The sequence below is a fragment of the Tiliqua scincoides genome, chromosome 1 (assembly GCF_035046505.1).
Source record: "Tiliqua scincoides isolate rTilSci1 chromosome 1, rTilSci1.hap2, whole genome shotgun sequence".
NCBI classification, from domain to species: Eukaryota; Metazoa; Chordata; class Lepidosauria; order Squamata; family Scincidae; genus Tiliqua; species Tiliqua scincoides.
This window is the reverse complement of record NC_089821.1, coordinates 175,785,002-175,808,405: the sequence shown is the minus strand read 5'-3', so window position 1 is coordinate 175,808,405 and position 23,404 is coordinate 175,785,002. Positions and strand designations below refer to the sequence as shown.

General features: G+C 42.4%; 1 protein-coding gene across 1 annotated transcript in view; it reads right to left on the bottom strand.

Moving 5' to 3' along the window:
* ADGRB3 (adhesion G protein-coupled receptor B3) overlaps positions 1–23,404 on the bottom strand; it is a 564,982-nt gene that overhangs the window by 284,074 nt on the left and 257,504 nt on the right. Inside the window, exons 9-11 of the mRNA XM_066612423.1 lie at positions 21,617–21,811; positions 16,585–16,653; positions 6,399–6,507 (exon numbers count right to left, since the gene is read on the bottom strand). Of these exons, the coding sequence (XP_066468520.1) occupies positions 6,399–6,507; positions 16,585–16,653; positions 21,617–21,811 (373 nt within the window). The remainder of the gene's footprint in view (positions 1–6,398; positions 6,508–16,584; positions 16,654–21,616; positions 21,812–23,404) is intronic.

Sequence of the window (23,404 nt, the reverse complement as noted above, 5' to 3'; positions counted from 1 at the left end):
CCTGACACAGAACATTACTTGAATTCAGGAAACAAGGTACAAAACATGCCTGCTCTACAGCCCATCACAGACTCCTACTTCTTTATCAATTTTCCAGCCAGAGCTGCATTCAAAACACTGCTGTGATTTCTACACATAATAAGACAGTTGCAAATATCAGGTTCCATGCAGGTTGGCCTGCAGCACCAACATGAGTAATGACTGTCCTACAACCTGATTGTGGAATGTGACCTATTTATCCAGAACAGTTCCTATTTTCTGGTGTTTGGCCCTAGTAAACCTCTATCCCTATTTTGCATTTAGGTATATGTTGGGTCTCTAACAGCTCATTCAGAAGTCAAACGGCAGTGAGGGGAACAATGGAAGGGCAAATTGGATCCAGGAAGGGGGTGGTTTTGGTGGCAGTGGTGGGCATCGTATCCTAGCTTGCTTCCCACGATGTGGGTCAATGTAGACCAGAACCAGTAAATTTGACAGTTCAGAAATTGAGAGGAACCCTGCATGCTGCAGAGACCTATCCCTTTGTAAGAGAACAAATGTTTTCTTACCCAGAGAAGACCTTGGAAAGTCTCACCTCCCCGTGTGATGCACAGGTAGCCATTTTGGCATTGCTGTATTAGCTTGGGGGGGGGGGGAATAGAATGATCTCTGAAATATGGAACTATAAGCATTTCTGATTTGCAAGCCATCATTTCTTCAAAGTTATAAAATGGAAGCAATTTGATCTAAGTTTCAACTCTTCATTTTAAGACACAAGTGACTTTGAATCGTCTTTCTGAATCCCGTCACAAGGAAACTAATTGCCCTTGCTGTCTTGCTGGAATTATAACACTGAAAACCGAATTGGGTATTGATCGTTAGTCTCTTCACAGGTCCAGTTCAACGCCCACTAAGTCAACATGAGGTCTTCAAATGATTTATATATGTGAATTTAAGTTGGGTCTAATATGTCTAATTAATTCACCAAACAGAGCTGTGTTCAAGCTCTCATTTGTCCCAATTCCTCAGTAAAAAGTGCCAAGGCCCTAGCAGAAGCCAAGGACAAACAACACCAGAAGAAAAATGTCAACATCGTAAAGCAGCCAAAATATTGTCCTGCTCTAAGCAACTTAGGATGCAGTCCTAACTCCTTATGTCAGTGCTTTCCAGCACTGACGTAAGGACAATGCAACTCTGAGGTAAGGGAACAAACATTTCCTTACTTTGAGGAGGCCTCCAAATGACACCCAAGTGCAGGCTGCAGCATACGCCCCTTTGGCATCGCTATACCAGTGCTGGAAAGCACTGACATAAGAGGTTAGGATTGCACCCTTTTATTCCTCCAGCATAATGTCCTTTGTGGCTGTCACAAATGCAACACCACCAGAGTGTGTGGCCTGGTCACCACCGCAAGTGGTGCATGGAATGAAGACTGATTGAGAATGCCTACCAGTGTAGGTAAGCCTGCACAGGGGTCTGGAGGGAGATGGGGAGGGGTTGATACAGGGCAGGGGGAGGGCAGTTTAGTGGCAGCAGTGCCTGCTGAAATCAAAGTCCCTTCTGGGACCTGAACCACAACTACAGGTCAATGTGGAGTTGAGCCAGCAATATAGCTGGCACAAATCTGAGTTGATCCATGGTGGCAGCATACCCCAGAGGAAGGGAATAAGTATTTTGTTCCCCCAAGGAGGCCCTAAACATGTCCATACTCCCCCACAGGATACAATGGGCATCGCAAAGGCACCGTTGCAACACCACACAGGGAGTTAATGTCGGATTGAACTGTTAGAATATATTCTTATTTTGTGTGATCCAGAACACATTCTTACTCTGGACTAAAGTCTACTTTGAGCAGTTCCAAAAAGTAGCTGAGTTCACATGTTATAGCAAAAGCAATGCATCCTGTGGCATCCAAGGGCACAGCTAAGTGTAAGCTTAGAACTTATCCATTCCAGTGGGAGATATTTAAGTACATCTTTAACTCTTGCTGGATTGTGCCCCAGCAAATTTATTGTTGCACAGACTGCAGAAAAGTGTATTTTTTAAGTATTAAATTCATAGGCGTGATTATTCTAAAATGTATTTTATTTATGATCCACTGCACATTTACTTGGAATTAAGTTCAATAGAAATTACTAGTAAATAAACACACATCGGATAGGACTGAAGGGTCATTTGTGAAAACAGCCTTATTTTCCACCATATCTCCTTCTGCCTGAATGAAAACTTATCTGAAAGTGAGTCTGTGGTGTTAACTGACATAGCAATAACTTAGTTGTTAAGTTTTCTGATGTGCTGCAAATTTACACTCTCTTCCTGCAGGCACTTGCTGTGAATGTGCATGTTAAATGGATCAGCACTTTAGCTACAGCTGTTTATACAAGCAGCATCTCATCATCTCTCCGTCTTTTTATGTCCAGGACAACAACATCTCACCTCTCGTTATTCTGTCATAATCAGTACTTTCAGAACAATCTTTGTCTCAAAATTGGTTTTGCTGACCTTCTGAAAATTATAAACAGTGTTCTTTCTTTCAGTGCCAATTTCTCCCTTCTCAAATGACCTTTGATTGGACCATGCAAGAGCAGCCTCCAGCTTTTCTAGCACCAGTGAAGCATTTTATATGATTGGACTTGTTGCCAGGTTCAGTATCTTTAATAGTCACTTCCTTTCCTTTCATTTACTCTCTCAGACTATATGCTAACACTTATTCTACTAACCTCAGATATTCATTCAAGGGTATTTAAGTCTCAATTCCAAAAGTATTCTGGCAGTCCCCACTGTATGCATGGGGGTTTTCTACAACTTAAAATGAAGAGGATGGCATCTACTTACTATAACCTACATTTTGAGGAACCTATGATACAATCTAATGAAATATACTCAGCACCAACATGAGTAATGACTGTCCTACAGCTGATTGTGGAATGTGACCTATTTATCCAGAACAGTGAAAGGCACCTTGTGGTTTGCACTAGGTATCAAGTCTCTTGCATAGCAGCTCCAATAGTGCATATTATATCACCTATCTGTCAATCACTAATTATGGTGGTGCTGGTTACCAGTGGCATCTCCATACAGTCTACTGGACTAGGAATTGAGAGATGGAAATACAGTTCATATAACAATCAGATCAAAATACTGTATGCCTAAAGGGTCAGAAAGCCAGCAAGTCCACTCCCCACCATATACAATGTAGTGGGTGCTTACGCATACAGCCCTGGTCTTCAGCAAGAACAGACACCTATCTAGGAGCAGAAGCAGTTGCATAGCCAATGGACTAGGATGAGTGCAGACTTTGGAAAAGCCAGAGATTTGCTGGGTCCAGCACATTGACAAGTTTTGTTTTCCTTCTTCTAAATTTGAATGAAGTCTTTTGTTATGTATTAATATTCACAAAAATTTCACAGGAAGATGCCTTACATTGAGCCAGACCCTTGGTCCATCTGGTTTAGGATTATTTGCACTGATTGGCAGAGATTCTCCAGGATTTTAGGTAAAGATCTTTTCAACCCCTACCTGGGAATGTCAGGAACATTAGACATGCAAAGCAGGTGCTCTACCAATGAGTAAAGTCCCCTTCCTGGCAGAGGGGAAGGACCTAAATATTCCCTAGGGCATGCAAGGCACAGTCATAATAGCTATGAACTGCTAATCCAGTGGCAACATTTATTTATTTGTAAATCTTATTTACTAACTCCTGTGTCCAAGGGTACCCAAATAAGTTTGTAATGCATCTTACTAGGAAGGATCAGGGTAAGGTAACACTCTGCACTATCTCGAGTTTTAGATCATATTTTTCAGAAACATCTATGTCTCTAGTTATGAAGAAGTAACCATACAGGAAGCTGGACTAAATGGGGCTTTGGCCTGATCCAGCGGGGTTCTTCTTATGTTCTTATAATAAACACTGTTAAAACATACTGTATTTTTAAAGGATTGATTCCTGAAATATCCAAGAGCAGGCTTTTGAAACATTGCGTAAAAACTGCTTCCCCTACTCTGAAATGAAACCTGAAATGTTGGTTCTACGATAAACACTGTTCAAAACAAAACAAAACAAAACACAGGTGTGTCAGCACCTAAAAATTTAGCACTTTAGAACTGCAATATTTAACTCTTAGAATAGCATTAAATGTGTGAGCTGTGCAAATTATTCCAGCACAGCCTCAGGAACTTTGACTCAGACACAGCCGCACTTGAGACGAGTCTGAAACCAAAGGTACTTTCATAATGGACACTTCAGAAATATGTGGGAAAAAATAAAACCATTTTCAAATACCCCAACTTATATACCGCTTTTCAACAAGAGTAGTTCACAAAATGGTCTACATAATAAAATAAATCAATAAATGTTTCCCTGTCTCCAAAGGGCTCACAATCTTTTTGAAAAAAAAAATACAGAAGAGATACCAGCAACAGCAACTGGAAAAGATGCCATGCTGGGGCAAAGAAGGACAGTTGCTCTCCCCCTACTAAATATAAGAGGACATCACTTTGAAAGGTGCATCTTTGCCCAGTTAGCAGGTGCCTCTTTGTTTATTTCCTACTGCAGATTTTCTGATTGTATTAATAAAGTGATACAAGCCTTTATCCCAAGCCTTTGTCTGGTGTGCACATTGTGGAGGTGTAAGGGTAATGAGTGTTTGGAATAAAAACACATAATACAGCTTTCTGCTTTACAAACCACAAAATCTATAAAATTCAATCTAAAACACCCCCCCACACACACACACACACACATACACATGTGTGGGCTTCTAATTTGGGAGAAGCAGTGCTAGCCGTCTACCTCCCCCAGGCTACATGGGCATCACATCCTGGCTCCAAGCCCTCCTGGTCATCGCCTGAGAGAGCTTATCAACACCAAACCCTAGGGGTTGATGTAGCTGGATGAGCAGATACCCCAGAGGCTGTGCCGACTGTTGTCCTCTGCCCAGTCCAGCCTGGGGGCTTGCCAGCCAGCCTCAGCAATCCGGACAAGTATAGTCTGAGCAGACCTGGCTCACTACCCGACCTTGCTGACACTGGAATATATGCCATATTCCCTACTGTCCTGGCTACCCTGCCTGCATGACACCTGCCCAAGTGACCAAAGGCAAATAACTCTAAACACATAACACAATACCCTACCATACCAATCTGGGGTAGGTGAAAAAAATCACCAGCCAAGGCCAATCAGGCTGGCAACAAAAAATTCCTACCCAGCCCCCTAACAGAGCGACCAGCTAATCTCAGGCTGGGAAGGTGGGCAGGGTTCGAAAATTCTGGTGGACTGACTCTAGAAGGCATGCAGCCTTCAGGACATCAGTTCGCCCAGCACCCACCTGTGCAGCAGCTAATGAGGTGCTCCCATTTTCCCACCTTAGCTGAGCCTGCCTGGAGCGCTAGGCAAAGGAAGAGTGAAGCTCTTATGGAACTTCACTCTCATTTTTATTAATATCAAACACTATAAAAGTGTACTAGGTAGATGATATAATGTCACAGTATTATTTCTAACTAGAAAAGTAATTGTTTTAATTTGGAAAATATCTTGAACTCCAAAATGTGATGTTATGTGCTTTTCTTCAGATATTTTAAACACAAAATGGTGGTGTTTTGTGTTTTTATGAGTTTTTAAAAAAAACAAAAAAACCTCTCTATATAAGTATTCTTAACAATTTCCGAAAGTGTCCCTTATGAAACAAAAGTGTCCCTTTTGTTTCAAACTTGTATCAAGTGCTGCTGTGTCTGAGTCAAAGTTCCTGCTTCTAAAGCTGTAACTGATGCAAATATTTATTTATGCTTGAATTTCTGTGCTGCTTTTTTGTCAAAAACCCTATAAAAGTGTTAGAATGTGTTTACAAAGGCATACAAATGCAACCATAGACACAAAAATGCAGGCACATAGACTTGTTAAGTATGAAGCAGTAGTTCTTAATATTACATGCCCTTGCCTAACTAGAGGCAGTTATATATACTGAGTCATAAGTGGTACCCCGCCTTCCTGTTCTGGCAAATGGCAGGCTGTTTAGTATTTTAGTTTTAGAAAACTGTTATTTCTTCCTTTTCAATATCATAATATACACAACAGAGTGATGGAAAATGGGACCACATTATTAGAAAATGCTGCAAAAGTAACCTCAGTTCAGAATAGCATTATTTGATGTTTTGTTCCAAAAAGTGCTTTGTTACCAAATTCCTAGTCTGCTTCTTAAGGTATTACATGAGAGGTTAAAATGTCTCTTATATATTCCTAAGGACCAAACTGCTTTGTGAGAGAGCTCCACCAGGAATAAGATATGTGTTATTTGACGACTAATGATGAATGGTATTACTGGAAGAGAGGTGGGTCTCAATATAATTAGTCACAAAATACCTAAATGGCGAATACTTGCAATTTAGCATATTATATGATAAAAGAAACTCCTATTTCTTACCTACATTTCCAGTCATTAAGTATGAATTCTGAAAGTCCATCATCCCCATTCCAACAATGTGTATAAAATCTTCAATCACCTGCATTAGTTCTATCGAGCCTGGATAGATCTAAGAAATGAAGATTAGACACACAGTAACTACAAGAACCAAAAAATACAGTGGGATTAATTTAACAAGTATTTCCACCACAAGAAAATATTGGAACTTGGAACACCTATGCCATCCTAATCAATTTTTTAGATTTTCCCAAGCAATTAGTTTTTGGCCTTTACAGTGTCTATCTAAATCCAAGAATCATGATAGCAGTGCTTAGATCTGTCCCACTCATCAGTTATGAATTTCAGAAGTAGACCCATTTAAGAACATTAGCCATGCATGTTACCACGACAGCTTCCAAGAACATATCTGATTAACAAAAGAGGGTAAAATAAGAACTGAGATAAGTCTGAAGACTATTATTTATTACAATGTACATTTTTTGAATCTTAGTATAGGCTGTAATCCCAAACGTACTCGTGCGCACTCATTTAAAAATATACTTACTGTCAACATTCAATCCTTACTGAAACTAATTACCTAGTCCTTTCACCCAACAGCCTATGTAAAACAGCAGCACCAACCAAGCAAGCGCTGCACCCTATGGTGGCAGGGCAACCAAACAGCATAGAAAAGGTAAGTAAAAATAGTTTTTACTTACCTCCCTGTAAGCTCCTTAGCCTTCAATGGGTCTCCTTAGACCTGTGCCAGCTATTTAGCTGGCATCAGTCTGAGGAGCCTGAGGGGGTGTGTTGAGCCAGGGAAAGGGTTATAGGACCTCAGCATGAAAAACGGCGGCCAAGATCCACTGTACGTCCTAGCTATTTGTTCCAGAAGTTCCACCATTCATGACAGCAGCACATGCCTTTTGCAATGCTGGACCAGGAATTACAGTAGTGGATTGCAAGATATGCTGCCATAATCCCTGATTGGATTGGGCTTCCCGTATGTGTAACCGAAATGGAAAATATTTTCCCTCCGTTTTTCTCGCTTCTGTCACCTCCATTGTGTTGAATTTTATATTATAAGCTCCTTAGAGCAGGGATCTCTAGACTGTTCGTTATTTTGTGGAGTTCATATTGATTACATTATATAGCAACAATAACAATATTGGTTTGGGCCACAGCAGCTCTAGTGACAACTGGAGCATAGGAAGTGAAGTTTTTAAATTAATTTATGCTGCAGAAAACACAATGAACAGAAAAGCACAAGGTCTAAAGATTGTAAAATGTGCTGCAGGTTAATATCACCTAGGCACACCTTACTGAGGGCCCAATCCTATCCAATTTTCCAGTGCTGGCGCAGTTGTGCCAATGGGGTGTGCGCTGCATCTTGTGGTGGAGGGGCAGTCACTGGGGCCTTCTCAAGGTATGGGAACATTTGTTCCCTTATCTCGGGACTCCATTGTGGCTACACCAGAGCTGGAAAATTGGATAGGATTGGGCCATTAGCCCACCTACTTGGCATACCTACCCTGCTTCAAATGCCACTGGCCAAATATGCATGGGCATAAAGTTCCAGTGAGGCCAAACAGAAAAACAAAGTGTATAGATTCAGATCATGTGGTTAATGCAGGTGTCTGCCATCTACAGGTGGGAAATGCATGGGGGCAAACAGGAGTTATGTTCCTGGGCATGCACAGTGGCGTCACTAGGATTCGCGTCACCTGGCGTGGGAGGCCATGCAGTGGGCGGAGCAACGCCCCAGGTGGATGTGGTGATGTACCATCGCCCCACTCCCACCGGTTTTTTGGCTGTAGCTTTTGTTAGAACACAGATATTTCAATATGGTTTGTTTCATTGCATTCTGCATGAAATTACGCATTGATTGATATATAACATGATGGTATTATTCCTCCAAATTCTGATTTTAGTGATTTTGAAAACTTGTAGAGTCACACACACACACACCTGTGGCAACTTACTAACATCTTATTGCAGCAGTTCTCAAACTTTTAGCACTGGGACCAACTTTTTAGAATGACAATCTGTCCAGGACCCATTGGAAGTGATGTCATGGCCAGAAGTGACATCATCAAGCAAATTAAAATAAATAATTATAAACAATTAAATTAAAATAAAAGAAATAATTAAATAAGGGGGAGCTAGTCCTGTTCCACCAAGTGAATCTACTCTGAAGTAAGTCCTATGTCAGAATGCCAGATGCAAGGGAGGGCACCAGGATGAGGTCTCTTGTTATCTGGTGTGCTCCCTGGGGCGTTTGGTGGGCTGCTGTGAGATACAAGAAGCTGGACCAGATGGGCCAATGGCCTGATCCAGTGGGGCTGTTCTTATGTTCTTATATTCTTATGTTCTATTGTGGTCAATGGGCTTACTCTCAGGAAAGTGTGGGTAGGATTGCAGCCTGTGAGCCCAATCCTATGCATGTCTACTCAGAAGTAAGTCCCATAGTGGTCAATGTAGTCTGCCTGCAATAACAACCCCCCAAAAAGAATCAGTGAGCCCTTCAGCCCTCCCAGTACCCAGTTTAAAGTTTTTCTATTTCAGGCACATCAGAATAAAGACCCAACTGGCTTCACAAGCGCAAAATAGAAAACTTTCCCCCTTACCATTCAAGCCTCTTTTTGGTCCTTTTTAGTGGTGGGGGGGGGAGGAGGCTGCCTTCTGGAGCATTTGTTGCACTCCAGCTCCATCGGATCAGGACCCTTCTGGTGTCCTCACATTCCCCTTTGCCTGGCCTGACCACCAGCCAAGGCACGTCTGCCTATTCGTGAGTAAACACGACTGTGAGGGTGCTTTACTTTCCATAAGGCTCCATAGACTTGCAGCTGGGAAGGAGGAACCTCCTTCTCTGGTATTTTTGGGGCTGCCCTTATTGGATTAGGACCATTCTGACGTCCTTGGAGCCTCTCAGCCTGCCTCGACTAGGACAAGTCTGCCTACTCACAAGTAAATGCAGCCATGTGGCTTCGTTTCAGACTCAAACTTGTAGCTGGGAGGGGGAGCTTCTCAGGTGTTTTTGGGGGGCTGCATTCATTGGATCGGGACCATTCCAGTGTCCTTGGATTCCTCTCAGACTGCCCTTTCCGACAGACTATGGCAAGTACACCTACTCGCGAGTACACGCGATACAGCTCACGTTCACTTTCCATAGGGCTCCATGCATTTTTTCCTTCCGGTTTTTTGGCCATAGCTTTTGAACGAAAGGAACTATTTCAATTCTGTTTCTTGCACTGCACTCCGCTGTCCATTTCACATCCAACGGTGTATGGCATGACATGGTAGCTCCTAACCCCGCTATGTTAGAGCATCCTCCCCCAGGGCACATCACCCCCCCCGGCGCGTCACCTGGTGTGGCCCGCATCCCCTGCACCCCTCTAGCAACACCATTGGGCATGCATCTCCAAATTCTGTACTTGTCTATAAAGGACAGTGCTGAATTGGGGGATTGGGTTGGAATAATTCCTTCCTGAAATTTAGGCCAGGGTTCTCAATCTTGAGCATGAACTCTGCCCATCTTCAGCACTGCGCTGAACATGGGAATGCCTGGGAGGTGTGACTAGGGCATTCATTGCTGGTCAGTGTGTGCTTCCATATGCCCCCTCACTTGTTTGCTGTCCACAGATGGCAAATATCTGCACAAAACTGAAGTAAGCCAGATTTCTAGAGTTCCTTGTCATCTCTTCCCCTTAGACCAAACCACTGTGCCGTGGCACACGTGAGGTGTGCTGCAGGGTCAGAGGAGACAGGCAGCAATCCCATGCATGGGAGAAGCAGCTGCTTTGACCCTCATCAGCTGCTTTACATCTCCTGCTGCTGAGTGAGTCTAAGGCTGCACCCCTATCCTCACTTACCTGGGAATAAGCCCTGTTGATATTATGGGGCCTAGGACTGGGTATTAAGTCCGTGTTGCCTCCTCTGCATGCTGATTCAGCAGCCAGAGGAACCTAGAGGAGGTCCTGGTAGAGTGAGTGAGAATGAAGGAGGCAGGAGCAAGCAAGCCAACAAGTCTGCTGAGGCCACCAGCCTAAGAATTGGCTGGTTAAGGGTCCAAAAGCCCCTTTTCCTTGCCACAGTTGCCTACAACTCCCCAAAGTGACCCTCCCTGCCTTGCCTTTTAGAGGAATCCTATCCACATTTACCTGGGAGTAAGACCCATTGAGTATAATGGGACTTACTTCTGATTAGACATGCTTAGGATTGGGCTTTTGGTCACAGTAAGAACATAAGAACAGCCCCACTGGATCAGGCCATAGGCCCATCTAGTCCAGTTTCCTGTATCTCACAGCGGCCCACCAAATGCCCCAGGGAGCACACCAGATAACAAGAGACCTCATCCTGGTGCCCTTCCTTGCATCTGGCATTCTGACATAACCCATTTCTAAAATCAGGAGGTTGCGCATACACATCATGGCTTGTACCCCATAATGGATTTTTTCTCCAGTAACTTGTCCAATCCCCTTTTAAAGGCGTCTAGGGTAGACGCCAGCACCACATCCTGTGGCAAGGAGTTCCACAGACCAACCACACGCTGAGTAAAGAAATATTTTCTTTTGTCTGTCCTAACCCGCCCAACACTCAATTTTAGTGGATGTCCCCTGGTTCTGGTGTTATGTGAGAGTGTAAAGAGCATCTCCCTATCCACTCTGTCCATTCCCTGCATAATTTTGTATGTCTCAATCATGTCCCCCCTCAAGCGTCTCTTTTCTAGGCTGAAGAGGCCCAAACGCCGTAGCCTTTCCTCATAAGGAAGGTGCCCCAGCCCCGTAATCAGCTTAGTCGCTCTCTTTTGTCACACTCTTTTTTCTTAAATACAGGAGCAGGCAATTGGCAGTGGTGGGGAAAGAATGTGAGGCAAGTGATTCTGAACTCTTGGAAGGTGGGGACAAATGAGGGGAGGGACAGTAAGAGAGGTGCTAACTGCAATTATGAGATGGGGGATGTGCCTGTGGGAGGGAGGAAAAGAGAAGTGCCAATTGCCTGCTCCTGTAGTTAAGAAAAAAAAGTGTGACCAAAAGCCCAATCCCAGGCATGTCTACTCAGAAGTAAGTCCCACAGGCACATTCCCCCATCTCATAATTGCAGTTAGTACTCTCTTACTGTCCCTCCCCCACTTGTCCCCACCTTCCAAAGGTCCAGAATCACTTGCCTTACATTCTCCCCCCTCCAGCTGAATCTCGCAGTTGTTTCACTCATGTCTCTTCATTGCCCCTCACCCCACATCTCTCTACTATGTGCTCAATCTGACCTCTCTTTGCCAGCATTTTCTGGCATTTCTGGCACTTTAATAACATCTGATCACCCTACTTCAGAACATTTTCCTCCTTTCCAGAATCACATACACTTTCCTCTCCAAACTTCTTGCGAGTCTTTGGCTGCAATCCTAACCATACTTTCCTGAGAGTAAGCCCCACTGAACAAAACAGGACTTACTTCTGAGTAGACCTGGTTAGGATTGTGCCCTTTGTCATGTAATGTTTAAATTGTATTAATTAAAAATTAATTGTAATGTAGTAATTTAATGTAAGTAAAAAACTGGTAGTGTGCCTTGACAATTTTAGTGCCTTGTCAGTGTGCCGTGAGCTGAAAAAGGTTGACAATAGCTGCCTTGCACTTTCTTTCACCCAGCTGTGCTCAGGCTGTCCAGTATTTTCTCCCTGGATCTTGCTCCACTAACAGCTTCCAGGCAAGAAGTCTATCTTTAGCTTTGCCATCATGATGGAATCAGGGCTGATTCAAATGTTGCAAAGGGAGAAAGTTTGCCTGGAGTCATGCAACCTCAGATACTCACATGGAAGATGAAATGTGTCAGTAAAGCCACACATCAAAGTGCTCCTGCATGTGCAAAGTTGTATTATCAGGATAAAGTCTTCTAGCCTAGCTTTGCCTTCTTTCAGGTTTGCTAACTTTCTTTGTGCAGGGGTTTTCATTAAGTGTGTGTTTGTTTCAGGAGGGGAGAAATTTCAAACAATTATCTCTATCATGTAAAACTCTAAGGAAGTACAAAGTGTTCCTGGCACAGTGTTTTGATCACCTCCTCTTCATGCCTGACTAACAGCCCGGTTCTATGCAAGTCTATTCAGAAGTAAGTCCCATTGTGGTCAATGGAACCTACACTCAGGAAAGTGCACATAAGATTGTAGCCTAAGGGCCCAATCCTATCCAACTTTCCAGCACTGATGCAGCCATGCCAATTGGACATACACTGCATCCTGTGGTGGTGGGGCAGTTACAGAGACTTCCTCAAGGTAAGGGAATGTTTGTTCCCTTATCTCAGGACTACATTGCAGCTGCATCAGCACTGGAAAGTTGGATAAGTCTGAGCTCTAAGCCCCCAATCTTACTGAGGCCTGGCTCTGCCAGAACTAGCATTCCAGCAGCAGAAGGACATTTATAGGAATGTGAAAGTCAAACTATGATCGTGTGCCAAACAGTGAGAAGCACAGCACATGTGGAAGCAGCTCTGGGAAGCACCACAGGTGCAATTAGTTGGAGGCATGGGTGGGGAGGGAGAGGTTTGGGGCATTTCAATGTGAGGCAGGGGGAGGCTGGAGGGGAAGGATCTTGGAGCAAACACACATGCTACATCTTATCCTTTATTTTTCAGCCCACCCTCCCTTTTCTCTCCTTGGACTTATGCCTGCTACACCAATAAAAATACTTACCTCTGATAGGCCTCCTGATTACCCCCACCACCACTGGATGCCTCATGTGCTCCACTGGCACAGCTGCATTGACTCCATTGGTGGGAAGTAGGATTGGGCAGTCAACGTAGTGACGGTTTTACAATTTTTAAAACACACGTTTTAAATACATTGTGCAAAGCATCCTAAACTGAAACATCCTACAGAAAGACTTCTGAAAGTCCTGATACTACGTTTACCATTTCAAAGGTCATAAAATATGCATGTATGGTTTATAATAGACCATGAATATTTCACCTAATCTAAACAAGGACAACTGTTTGAAAGTAAGCTGTTCCCAGCAAAGCAATCTCATTCTGTTTTCTTTCAGGCACTCTAAATTAAATATGTGCAAACCTAGGAGAGTCTCATCTTATTTTCTTTCCAGGGCATGACATGATTTTCCTTGGCTCTTAGGAGTATGGCTGTATGCAACTTTGAATCTGAGAAGAATTGTAGTCCATGGTTCATTTGGTAAAAAAAAGAATTTCCTGGCTTTCATACAGCAACTGCAAGAGCTCAACATTTAACATTATTCTAAATTAAACACTATTAAAGATGGATATATAGGGTATGGTTGAATAAATGAGTTTATTTCAAACTCTTTCAAGAATACGCATACTGTGTCAGTTGTGATTGGTGAACATACCTATCATGCACATTTGTATAAATGGCCACTTTGTCCTCTAAAATGTATATAAGCAGGAGCCATATCCTTTGTTGGCAATATTTGAAAGCACATTCCATGTATTTCACTAATGTTGAGGAAAAGGAGAGCTGGGGAGCTTTTCACAAACATTTTCTTCAACATCTAATAGTGCTGAAAGGGAGTGGGGAAGTATTCACCAATACTTAAAAATGAGGGTGATACTTCCTAAATATTGTTTTATTTGTTCTCAGTAATGTTCTGACGTAGCAACATTTGATTGGCATTATTCCACTCATTATGTGATCCCTGATAATCTAGGATTAGCCATTTGAAAAATGCAAGGGAGGGCACCAGGATGCAGGTCTTGTGTGCTCCCTGAAACATTTGGTTGGGCCACAGTGAGATACAGGAAGCTGGACTACATGGGCCTTTGGTCTGATCCAGCAGGGTTCTTCTCATGTTCTTATGGCCCAGTAACCACAGGGAAGAAATACACATATAAATGTACCGCAGACACCCGCCTATAAGTCGATCCCACAGATAAGTCGAGGACAGGTTTTGAGCCAACAATCATGGAATTTTCTATGACCCTCAGATAAGTTAGGGGTTAAACTGAGGGGGGTGTCTGACTATAGTTTTGTCTGATTTTACCTGAGGCCAGATCCTGAAAAATAACCTACTACTAATTGTTCCCTAAAAACTGTAGTCTCTAATTTATTAAAAACATAGTAAAAGATCCTAAGATACATTTTTATTCTTTTTAAATTCTGGTCTTCACCACCGTTTTGTAAACACTATCAAAGTAAGTGCACTGTAAACTACATACCAGTAAAACAGTGGTTCCCAACCTGTTATTCATGTACTTCCAGGGACACTTAACATGACCTTTAGGGGTACTTGAAAAAGAATGGCATAATGGCAGAAAAAGGCAGGTCATGCTCCAGAATGCCTTGCAAGGCAGGAAGCCTTGCAAGGACCAGCAAGGCAGGAAGGGAGGTAGCTAGTTGGCTGTGAAAGCCCCACCAATAGCTAGTTTTTGGTCATCCATTTATGTATGAACCAGTGATTGAAAACCAGCACAGTAAAAAAGCTGAAACATAATATGGAAAGTGATCAATCACCCAGAATTTCTCAGCTCACTTCTGGTGCAAAACAGTGCAAAGGCAGAGTTTTCTGTTCTTCAAACAGATGAAAAGAGAAAACACTGTGATGAATACATGAAGTCTGGGCTTTCATATAGAGGAGATGAGGGCTTGTATTACAAACATTTTGCTAATATGAAGGGTACAATTTATGGAAATTGGCTGCCAAGGGATATGCAAGTGAAAAAGGTTGGGAACCACTGCAGGAGAACCATGAATCAAATCCACCTTTAAGGTGTCTGGTGTGTTAAGCCAGAAGCTCTATATACAACATACAACCCATAACCACATAGCTGGGAGTGTGCAATTCAATTCACAGCAGAGAGATTCAGCTGCATATATTTGCAACCCTTTTTACTCAGAAGTAGACCCACTGCTTTCCATGGGAGTTATTCTTAAGTAATGGTGCACTGAATTGTAGCCTGAGACTTTGCTTCAAATGGAAAGGAGGATCCCATCCTGCTGTGGAAAAAAACAGATCTCTGCTAAACAGAACCAGGCTGCAACAGCATTTGCAAAAGGGAAGGAGGAGAATAAAGAGAAATAGAGAGGAGAATTTGGCAGGAAAGTTACAATAGAAACTGCATTGCTTCTAAGGAGCGGTGCCTGCCTGCTGCTTGAGAAGGTGCCTGCCTGCAAACCTTTCAGAGTTGAAAGGCTCTGACTTCTGATTGACCCGGAGATCAGGCAAAGTGATGATTGGAGCTTGATTACTTGGTAAAAATTTTGGTACTATAGGCGAGTATCTACTGTAAGTGCTACTGCTGCAGCAGATGGGGAAAAATGACAGTGAACAGGTACATAAAAGAAAAACTATCTCAACATTAGGTGGTTGGAGAAAATAGTTCACCTTCTTGAAAGTACTACTTTTGCCCTCAAGCCTGAAATGGGGAAACATTTTGGTTCAGTCCTAATTTCTATGCAGCAGCATGAACAGCTTCAATACATTTTAAAAAAGGACGCAAAGATTTAAACTCCTGTGTGTCCTTCACAACTGGGGCATGGCGTTTGTATATTTTCCCATTGGGTACCCAAATACAAAATGAAGTGTGAGTAGTGATTCGAAGACATTTTTCCCTCAGGGCTGCAGGGCAGAACAGCACTGACTCTCTTTTTCAAACCCTGTCATACCAAGCACAGAGGTGTCAAGTGGCTAATACCTTGTTCAAATATAGCTTTTTTATGACAGAGGTGTAAAAATGAAGCCACCTCCTTCAACAACATCAGTGAACTCATGAAAAACAATTAAAAACCTGACAAAGGAGACCACTAGTCATTCTTATATGGCTATTTTTCTCCAAGCTGCCTGATGAAAAAGCTTTGTCCTTGCAGGAACAGCCATTTCCTTTCAGTGCCATTGCAGCCAATTCAAGCCAAAAGGTAGTAGCAATATATAAAATGAGGTTTCTTTACGAAATCCCAAGACAGTAACCTTTTACATTGTCAGTTAACCCAGAAGAATACAGGCCCAATCCTATCCAACTTTCCAGCCCGATGCAGCTGTACCAAAGGGGCATGTGCTGCAAACTGGGGGGCGGGGATCACAGAGGCCTCCTCAAGGTAAGGGAATGTTTGCTTCCTTACCTTGAGGCTGTTGCAGCTGCATTAGCACTGGAAAGTTGGATAGGATTGGGCCCCAAGTCTTACTATTGGTTATTGTTCAGTTTAGTTCTAAATAAAAGACATTGAGTAAGAGGCTTTGTCAACAAACTTACCTGCTGTGCGTCCTCCCATTTTTCTTTGTTCTCTTCATCCAAAAGGTTACTAACTATTTGAAAGAAGTTCTGAAAATTCAAGAAAATAAACATAAAATAAATATATGACAATAAAAATATAGGGATGGATTCAAAGGTGATTCCTCCCACCCCTTGTGGAAGTTGTCTTCCACTCACAAAAGGGTTGTTTTACATTCTGTGCTAGCCTGTTGCACAAGAAAAGTGAGATGAAATCTGGAGATGTTCTTTCATGTGTTTAAGAGCTTACAAAACCAGAATCATGAAAGCTTAACTATTAACTATTATAGCACCTCGCAAGCTCTTGGGCAAGCATTTGTGGAAATTATTGTTTGAAAAATATTGTGGTTTTTCAACCCACAAGGTTGCCTCCTGTCTTAACAGTGTGTGGATAATTATATTGGATTGAACGTGGGCTATGAAGTGCTAAAACACACACAGCAAAGACCTTTTTTAAAAAAATTGCTGGCAAATCTTTCTGTGAATTGAAAACAAAACTTAATTAGAAAATCTGAAGGTAAATAGTGAATAATTATCACATTATTTAATTTAGAAAATGAAAAGAAAAATAAAACATTTTCAAGCAATATTTAGTGAAGGCAGCATGGAATTGACTTTAGGGAGGTGATGAATCAAACCCCTATTATTTGTGCCAGCAAATTTATCCCTCTATCCTGCACTGCATCACTAGAACATCAGTAATATATAGCCCAATATAAAACAGAGTATGAAAACGAGATGAGATGGAACATAACCTACAATATTCTTCCCAAAGGAGATAAATTCATTTCTATAATTCTTCCCTTTCCAGCAATCTTGAAGCATAAAAGATTACAAGGCTAATACAGACATTCTCTAAATGTGTCCATACTTCGTGAAGGTTAATTAAAGGCCATAAGGAGAGGCTTCTGTGTTCAAAATGTCCAGATAGCCTTATTGATTTTAATTTAGCTTCAGATGTCTTATTAGCACAACACAAGTCATCTAAAACCTATGTAATTTTAAAACCAACAGGCTATAACATCAGAATTAGTTGTGCTTTTTTTTTTTTTCTCCACGCATGACACATTGATGCTGGTTTCCTTCGTATAATGCAGCATGCCGGACACTCATGGCACAAAATGGGGATTCCAGTTCGGACAAACTTATGAGTACATAGAGGCTAGGTGAAGTTGGGTCTTGGTGAGTTATATAGTTACAATGAAATAATTTGCACTGCTCCTTAAGTACAACCTCCAGATTCTGCACTCCTTTTTTCTGGTGCAGGCCTATATTAGGAGCCCTACTAGAAAGTTTTGTCCCCTTTCCCCATGTAAAGCCCCAGCCCGTGCAATTGGGCAACTCAGATTTGCACCTGCTAGAGAGCTGGCACACATGTGAACTGCCCGAGGTCGGGTTTTCAGGCCGAAGATGGGGGATGGAATTTGGCATGTGTCAGTGTCACCGATCCCACCCCCTCCTGGGCCTGATCCACTCCTGTTTCTGCTCTCCCAGTTACACCCTGTCCAAATCCTCCCCCCCACCCCTTTGCTGCCCAATGGGAGTTTACATGCTCTGTCAGGTGCTCCTTGGATATATGGCATCAGCAGGACAGCAGAGGCCTTCCCACCAGCAGTCCTAAACACTAAGCTGTGGCAGAGTTTTATAGCACTTCTACGACAGCTAGCGCAGGTTCAGCAGTCACTGTGCTAGGGCTACTGAGGAACAGGTTTGTGCCGTTAATTTGGTACTATTATAGAAATAGTAATTTTATTTAACTATTTTGGGTAGTAGTATATTCTACTTTCATATGTAAATTTGTACCAATGAAAAAATAAAACTTGGACAAAGCTGAAGTATAATTTAATAATAATTCAACATAATTCAACAACCTGATTCACTTTAACCTGTATCTGCCACATGCCCATGCATAATAAATGTACAGTTTACTTGGAAGTAAGTCCCATAGTGTTTAAGGCTGTCAAAAGCCAATAAAGACTACTAGAGAAACATCTAGACATCTGACATAAACTTATCTTGTAAGTTTTGATGCAGCAGGTGTGATTGGGACAGATTATCCTGATTTAAGTCTCGCTTTGTAATCATGCCTGGAATGGCATTACAAAACGATGAAGAGAACAAACATCTGCCCTCCCTGTCTGGGTCTATTCAGCTCTAAGTCAACGACTGTAGAGCTGACTGAAAGTAACCTTTGTTCTATTTTCTTGAACACTAATTGAACACTAATTAGGATGTGCTTTGATCAGATTCAAACACCTAGAATACATGGCGTAAACTGAATGGCATTGTCCTTGTTATGTTTCTTTTGTTGCAGTCCCATTGCCTGACATAGTGCCTTTCTGAATCGTTTGTTTGGGGGTGCACTACCAGCTACCTCTGAGCACAGGCTCACAACACGATTAATTATGCTGGTCCTGCAATGATGTGATGCTTACCCTGCAGGCAGGTATGCTAGCTAAAGGTGGTCAATTTCCTCTTATCAAATATCATCTAGATCGCACAATTGTTAGAACAGAATCAAATTATTGGGAAGGCAAAGCTATCAAGAATTGATGTTGTGATTCCCCCTTTCCTCCCATTAGACACTATATGCTAAATTCTTAATTCATGGACAGCAGATGTAATCCATGTTATTTAAACAGGGGTGGGTGTTTTTCCTTAATGATTTTGCTCTGCAAAGGAGCTGTGCAACAAGTACATCTCAGTTGCTAAGAAACATTTAAAATGTGAAAACTCTCACTGATGTTCTTAACCATAACTTGGCACCAGAACTGCATGCACTATGTACATAATTCTCAGTATTATTCATGCTAAATTATCAGCGTAAATAACTAATTTCATGTAAAATAAAAGGATCAAAAAGGCAATTAGTTCCACTGCAGCTTCTCTCTGTGGCAATTTACTGTGGCCTTGTAAAGAGAAATGTGTTAAACTTTCCCTTTTCTTGCCAAATAATTTTATACTTTTCATCTTGTGACCTCTGATGCCCATGGAAACTCTATGGAACCGCTCAATGTTAAAGGAGATATGAACACAGCTGTGTTCTATCGTGATAAGCTTCCAACCAAAAGCATCACTTAGAAAAAACAACAGCTGTACACAGGAACAATCCCAGTCAAGGCTGAGGTACATAGGAAAGTGGATGTTAAGTCTTTCTCCTTGCACCATGTTTCCACTGAAATGGCTCTCTTGAAGCATGATTTCCTCCTGCAGAGGTGGTTTGAGGAAATCTATCACCAAAATGTGTGCATCCACCAAACAATTCCCCCCAAAGATTTTCAAATTACCGGTAGGTAGGAATCAGATTTTAAACCTGATTTTCAAATCAGATAGAACTGAACAGAACACAGTTTTGGAATAATTATCTGCATCAGTGAATGATAACATTTGCATCAGAAATGGAGCATGCTAGATTACCATGGCATCCCTAATGTCTTGTGTGGAAGCCAGGGATTGTGCCTATTGTGTTATACCAAGAGTATCTATTATCCAAATTTCTTGATAATCTGAATTCATTCATCTCTCTCCCATGAACCTATGACAGCTAACAGCCCAATCCTATCCATGTCTAATCAGAAGTAAGTCCCATTAGAGTCAATGGGGCTTACTCCCAGGAAAATGTGGATAGGATTGGGCTGCCACAGGTTAAAATAAAAATGGACAGACTTTATCCTACTGTAAATATAGTTCTAGCTTATCTCAATTTCTGGTTATCCATGAATTTCCATTTCTGGTTATGACATGAATGTTTCATTGGCCATTCAGGTAAATGATATTGGACCCAATCCTATCCAACTTTCCAGCACCTGTGTAGCTGCAATGCAACCCCGAGGTAAGGGAATAAATGTTCCCATACCTTGAAGAGGCCTCTGTGACTGCCTCCCCACCACAGGATAGAGCACACACCTCATTGAAACAGCTGCACCAGCACTGGAAAACTGGATAGAATTTGGCCCATTGTGTCATTACCTATAACAATAGTGCTATAGCTGGGGGGGGGGGGGATGATGTGGTGCACAGAGCCTTTTTATGCAGACATCTACACCCCCTGCAGCTCCTGGTTCATCCATTAGCATATGCTATATGTGCACAATTCCTTGTGCACACATAAAAGAACTTGCTGGATTATATCCTCAATATGCAGTGCACATTAGTCACAGCACAATTTATGAATGAACATTTAGCATTTCACTTTGAAAGTGACGCACCTTGCTTTTATGTTATAAGATACACCTTTACAATTGAATTTTATGATAAAAATTAATTATCAGTAAATCATCTGGGTTCCCTGCCAAGATTTCATTTCAATAAATGTGCATTTTAGACAGATTAGAGCCCTATTCTGAAATAGGCAGCAGCATTTCTAGCCCTGATATTACATTAATCAAATTTTAGGCAAATTCCATAGTTTAATATCAAACATGTTACACATTTCTGCTGCAATTATCTGGTCAATGCCAGAAGACCATAAAATTCAGATATGAGTTAACATTGGATAAAACTACTTACTGGAACCATTCTGTGGAATAATTATCTAGGAACTTCCCAATAAGAAGTGAGGTCTGTTCTGAACATAATATTATAAAGTGGCTGCTCTTTCATTTTAAGACCAGCTAACAGTGTTCATGATGCTGGAAGAAGGAGTAATTAGAACATTAGCTGCAATTAGCGCAGAATGAGGTAGCCTGGGTTGTCACAGGGACCAGACATTTTGACTCTGCATTACCACAGCTTCAGCAGCTACGTTGGACCATTTGTTTCTGGTCCCAATTCAGGATGCTGGTATTTACCTTCAAGGCCCTTTATGATTTGGGTCTACTTCGACGAACAGTGGCTCTCCAAGGTCTTCAGGTAATTCCCTGCTACCGAAAACCCTTTTAATTGGATATAGCAGGTATTGAGCTTGAGACCCTCTGCATGCAGACTAATCATGGAAAATGATATATGAGTTTCAGCTACTCAGCTAAAGATACTCTCATGCTTTTATGTTATTCTGTTCTACGGCTGCACATACCTGGACACCATCGGATGCAGGGATATAACTTGCTCTTTTAAAAGTATCTGTAACATTTCTGAGAATTTCCACAGAAACCAGGAGGTCCCCTGCATAAAAGTTTTTCCGCTGAGTTAAATCCAGAAGGGTCTTTGTCACCTGGGACATTCCTTCACCCGCCAGCGTCCTCTGCCCTTTTGCAAGATGTTCTTTAATCTGCGAAAATGAAGAGCAGTGAGATTAACATTAAAACCCTTTTAACACATATTCTAAGACTGTATCGATGACAGATGTAGCAGTGATGGGTCCGAGGCAATCAAGAGACAGAAGTCAGGTTGTAAAGTTTGAGGCAGGGAGCAAGCTTGTTGTACCAGTCGGCAGCCTGCTTTTATTCATTTCCCCCCTCTGCGCAGTACAGCTTGTTGACAATAACATTCCTAGATAATAATGTTCCTGAAGTCTCACCACTTCTTCTGGTATCTCATCCTGTTTACAGGCTTTAGCTCTTAGCTTCATGAACAGGGCCAGCTCAAGGTTTGCCTCGAGTGGGGGCGGGCGGGGGGGTAAGTGTGCTTGCAGGTTGCCACGTTCACTAAAGCTAAAGCATGCTTCTGCATAGTTACTACAAAGACGTTGCCACCAAATAACACGAACAGATATTGTGATTATGTCCTAGAGAAACTGGATCATTCGCATTTATTTGTGCTGAAATTATGTAGATTTTACATAGGATGTAAAACCAAATAACCAAATAAGGTGGTTAGTTAATAGCTCTTTAAGAGCCCAATCCTGAGCTCGGTGCTCTGGCTTTCCGCCGGAGCACACTGTCGCAAACATGCCATAAGGCACGTCTACGAGGCTTACCGCTGGGCTAGCGTCTGTGCTAGCCCAGCGCTGGCAGGCACTGGGCTAGCGCCGGATGGTCACCTGTCCTCCACTGCTCGGCAGTCTCATGGACTGCCAAGCCATGGCATGGTTAGTGGGGGGGAGAGGGATGGGAAGGAGGCATTCTGGGGAGGGGGAGAGGGAGGAGAGAGAGTGGGGAGGAGGCGTGATGGGGAGGTGGAAGGTGGAGAAAGGGTGAGCGGGAAGTGTACCGGTGGAGGGAGGGAAGCTGGTCCTGTGGAGCTCTGCTCCACTGGATCCAAGGCGTTCGTGTGGGGCTCGGCGCCCTACACGAATGCCTTTACCTTACCGCCGACTTTTTGGTTGGAGCTAAAGTGAGTAGTCCCATTGCAGGGCTGCTTTCCTTATCTGGGAGAACGGGACAAAGTCCCCTTCTCCCGAAATGCTGCCTGTGGCAGGCTGAGGCACACAGGATGCGCCGGGCAGCTCAGGATTGGGCTGTTACTCATCTCCCAGAAATACGTTGGGCCAGAGAAAGCCACTAAATTGGAGAATCTGGAGGCATATTAGTGGGGAGAAAAAAACTTCAGTCTTTGTATGCAGTTTTCATATATATTTTTTTCTATGAAACTACAGACATATTTCACTGCTAAATTACATAAATAACCACTTTATGAGAGCAATCTACATTACATTCAAGTCACTGGGAAAAAAATTGATTTATAGGGCTTTTTGTAGTAGAAAGCCTTGGAGATAGGAACTTTTCTGTGAAAAGAGTTTCACAATGGAATGCTTCAGGCTCATTATATTTTCGAGCAATTTACCCCTAAAGAAGAGCAACTGATAGTTTCAAGAGACACTGGAACTTCTTTTGGCACAGCGTAGCATACTGCATTCTGCAGGGTGGAGCTGCAGTTCAGTGATAGAACACAGGCTTTGAGTGTGGATGGTCTCTAGTCAAAT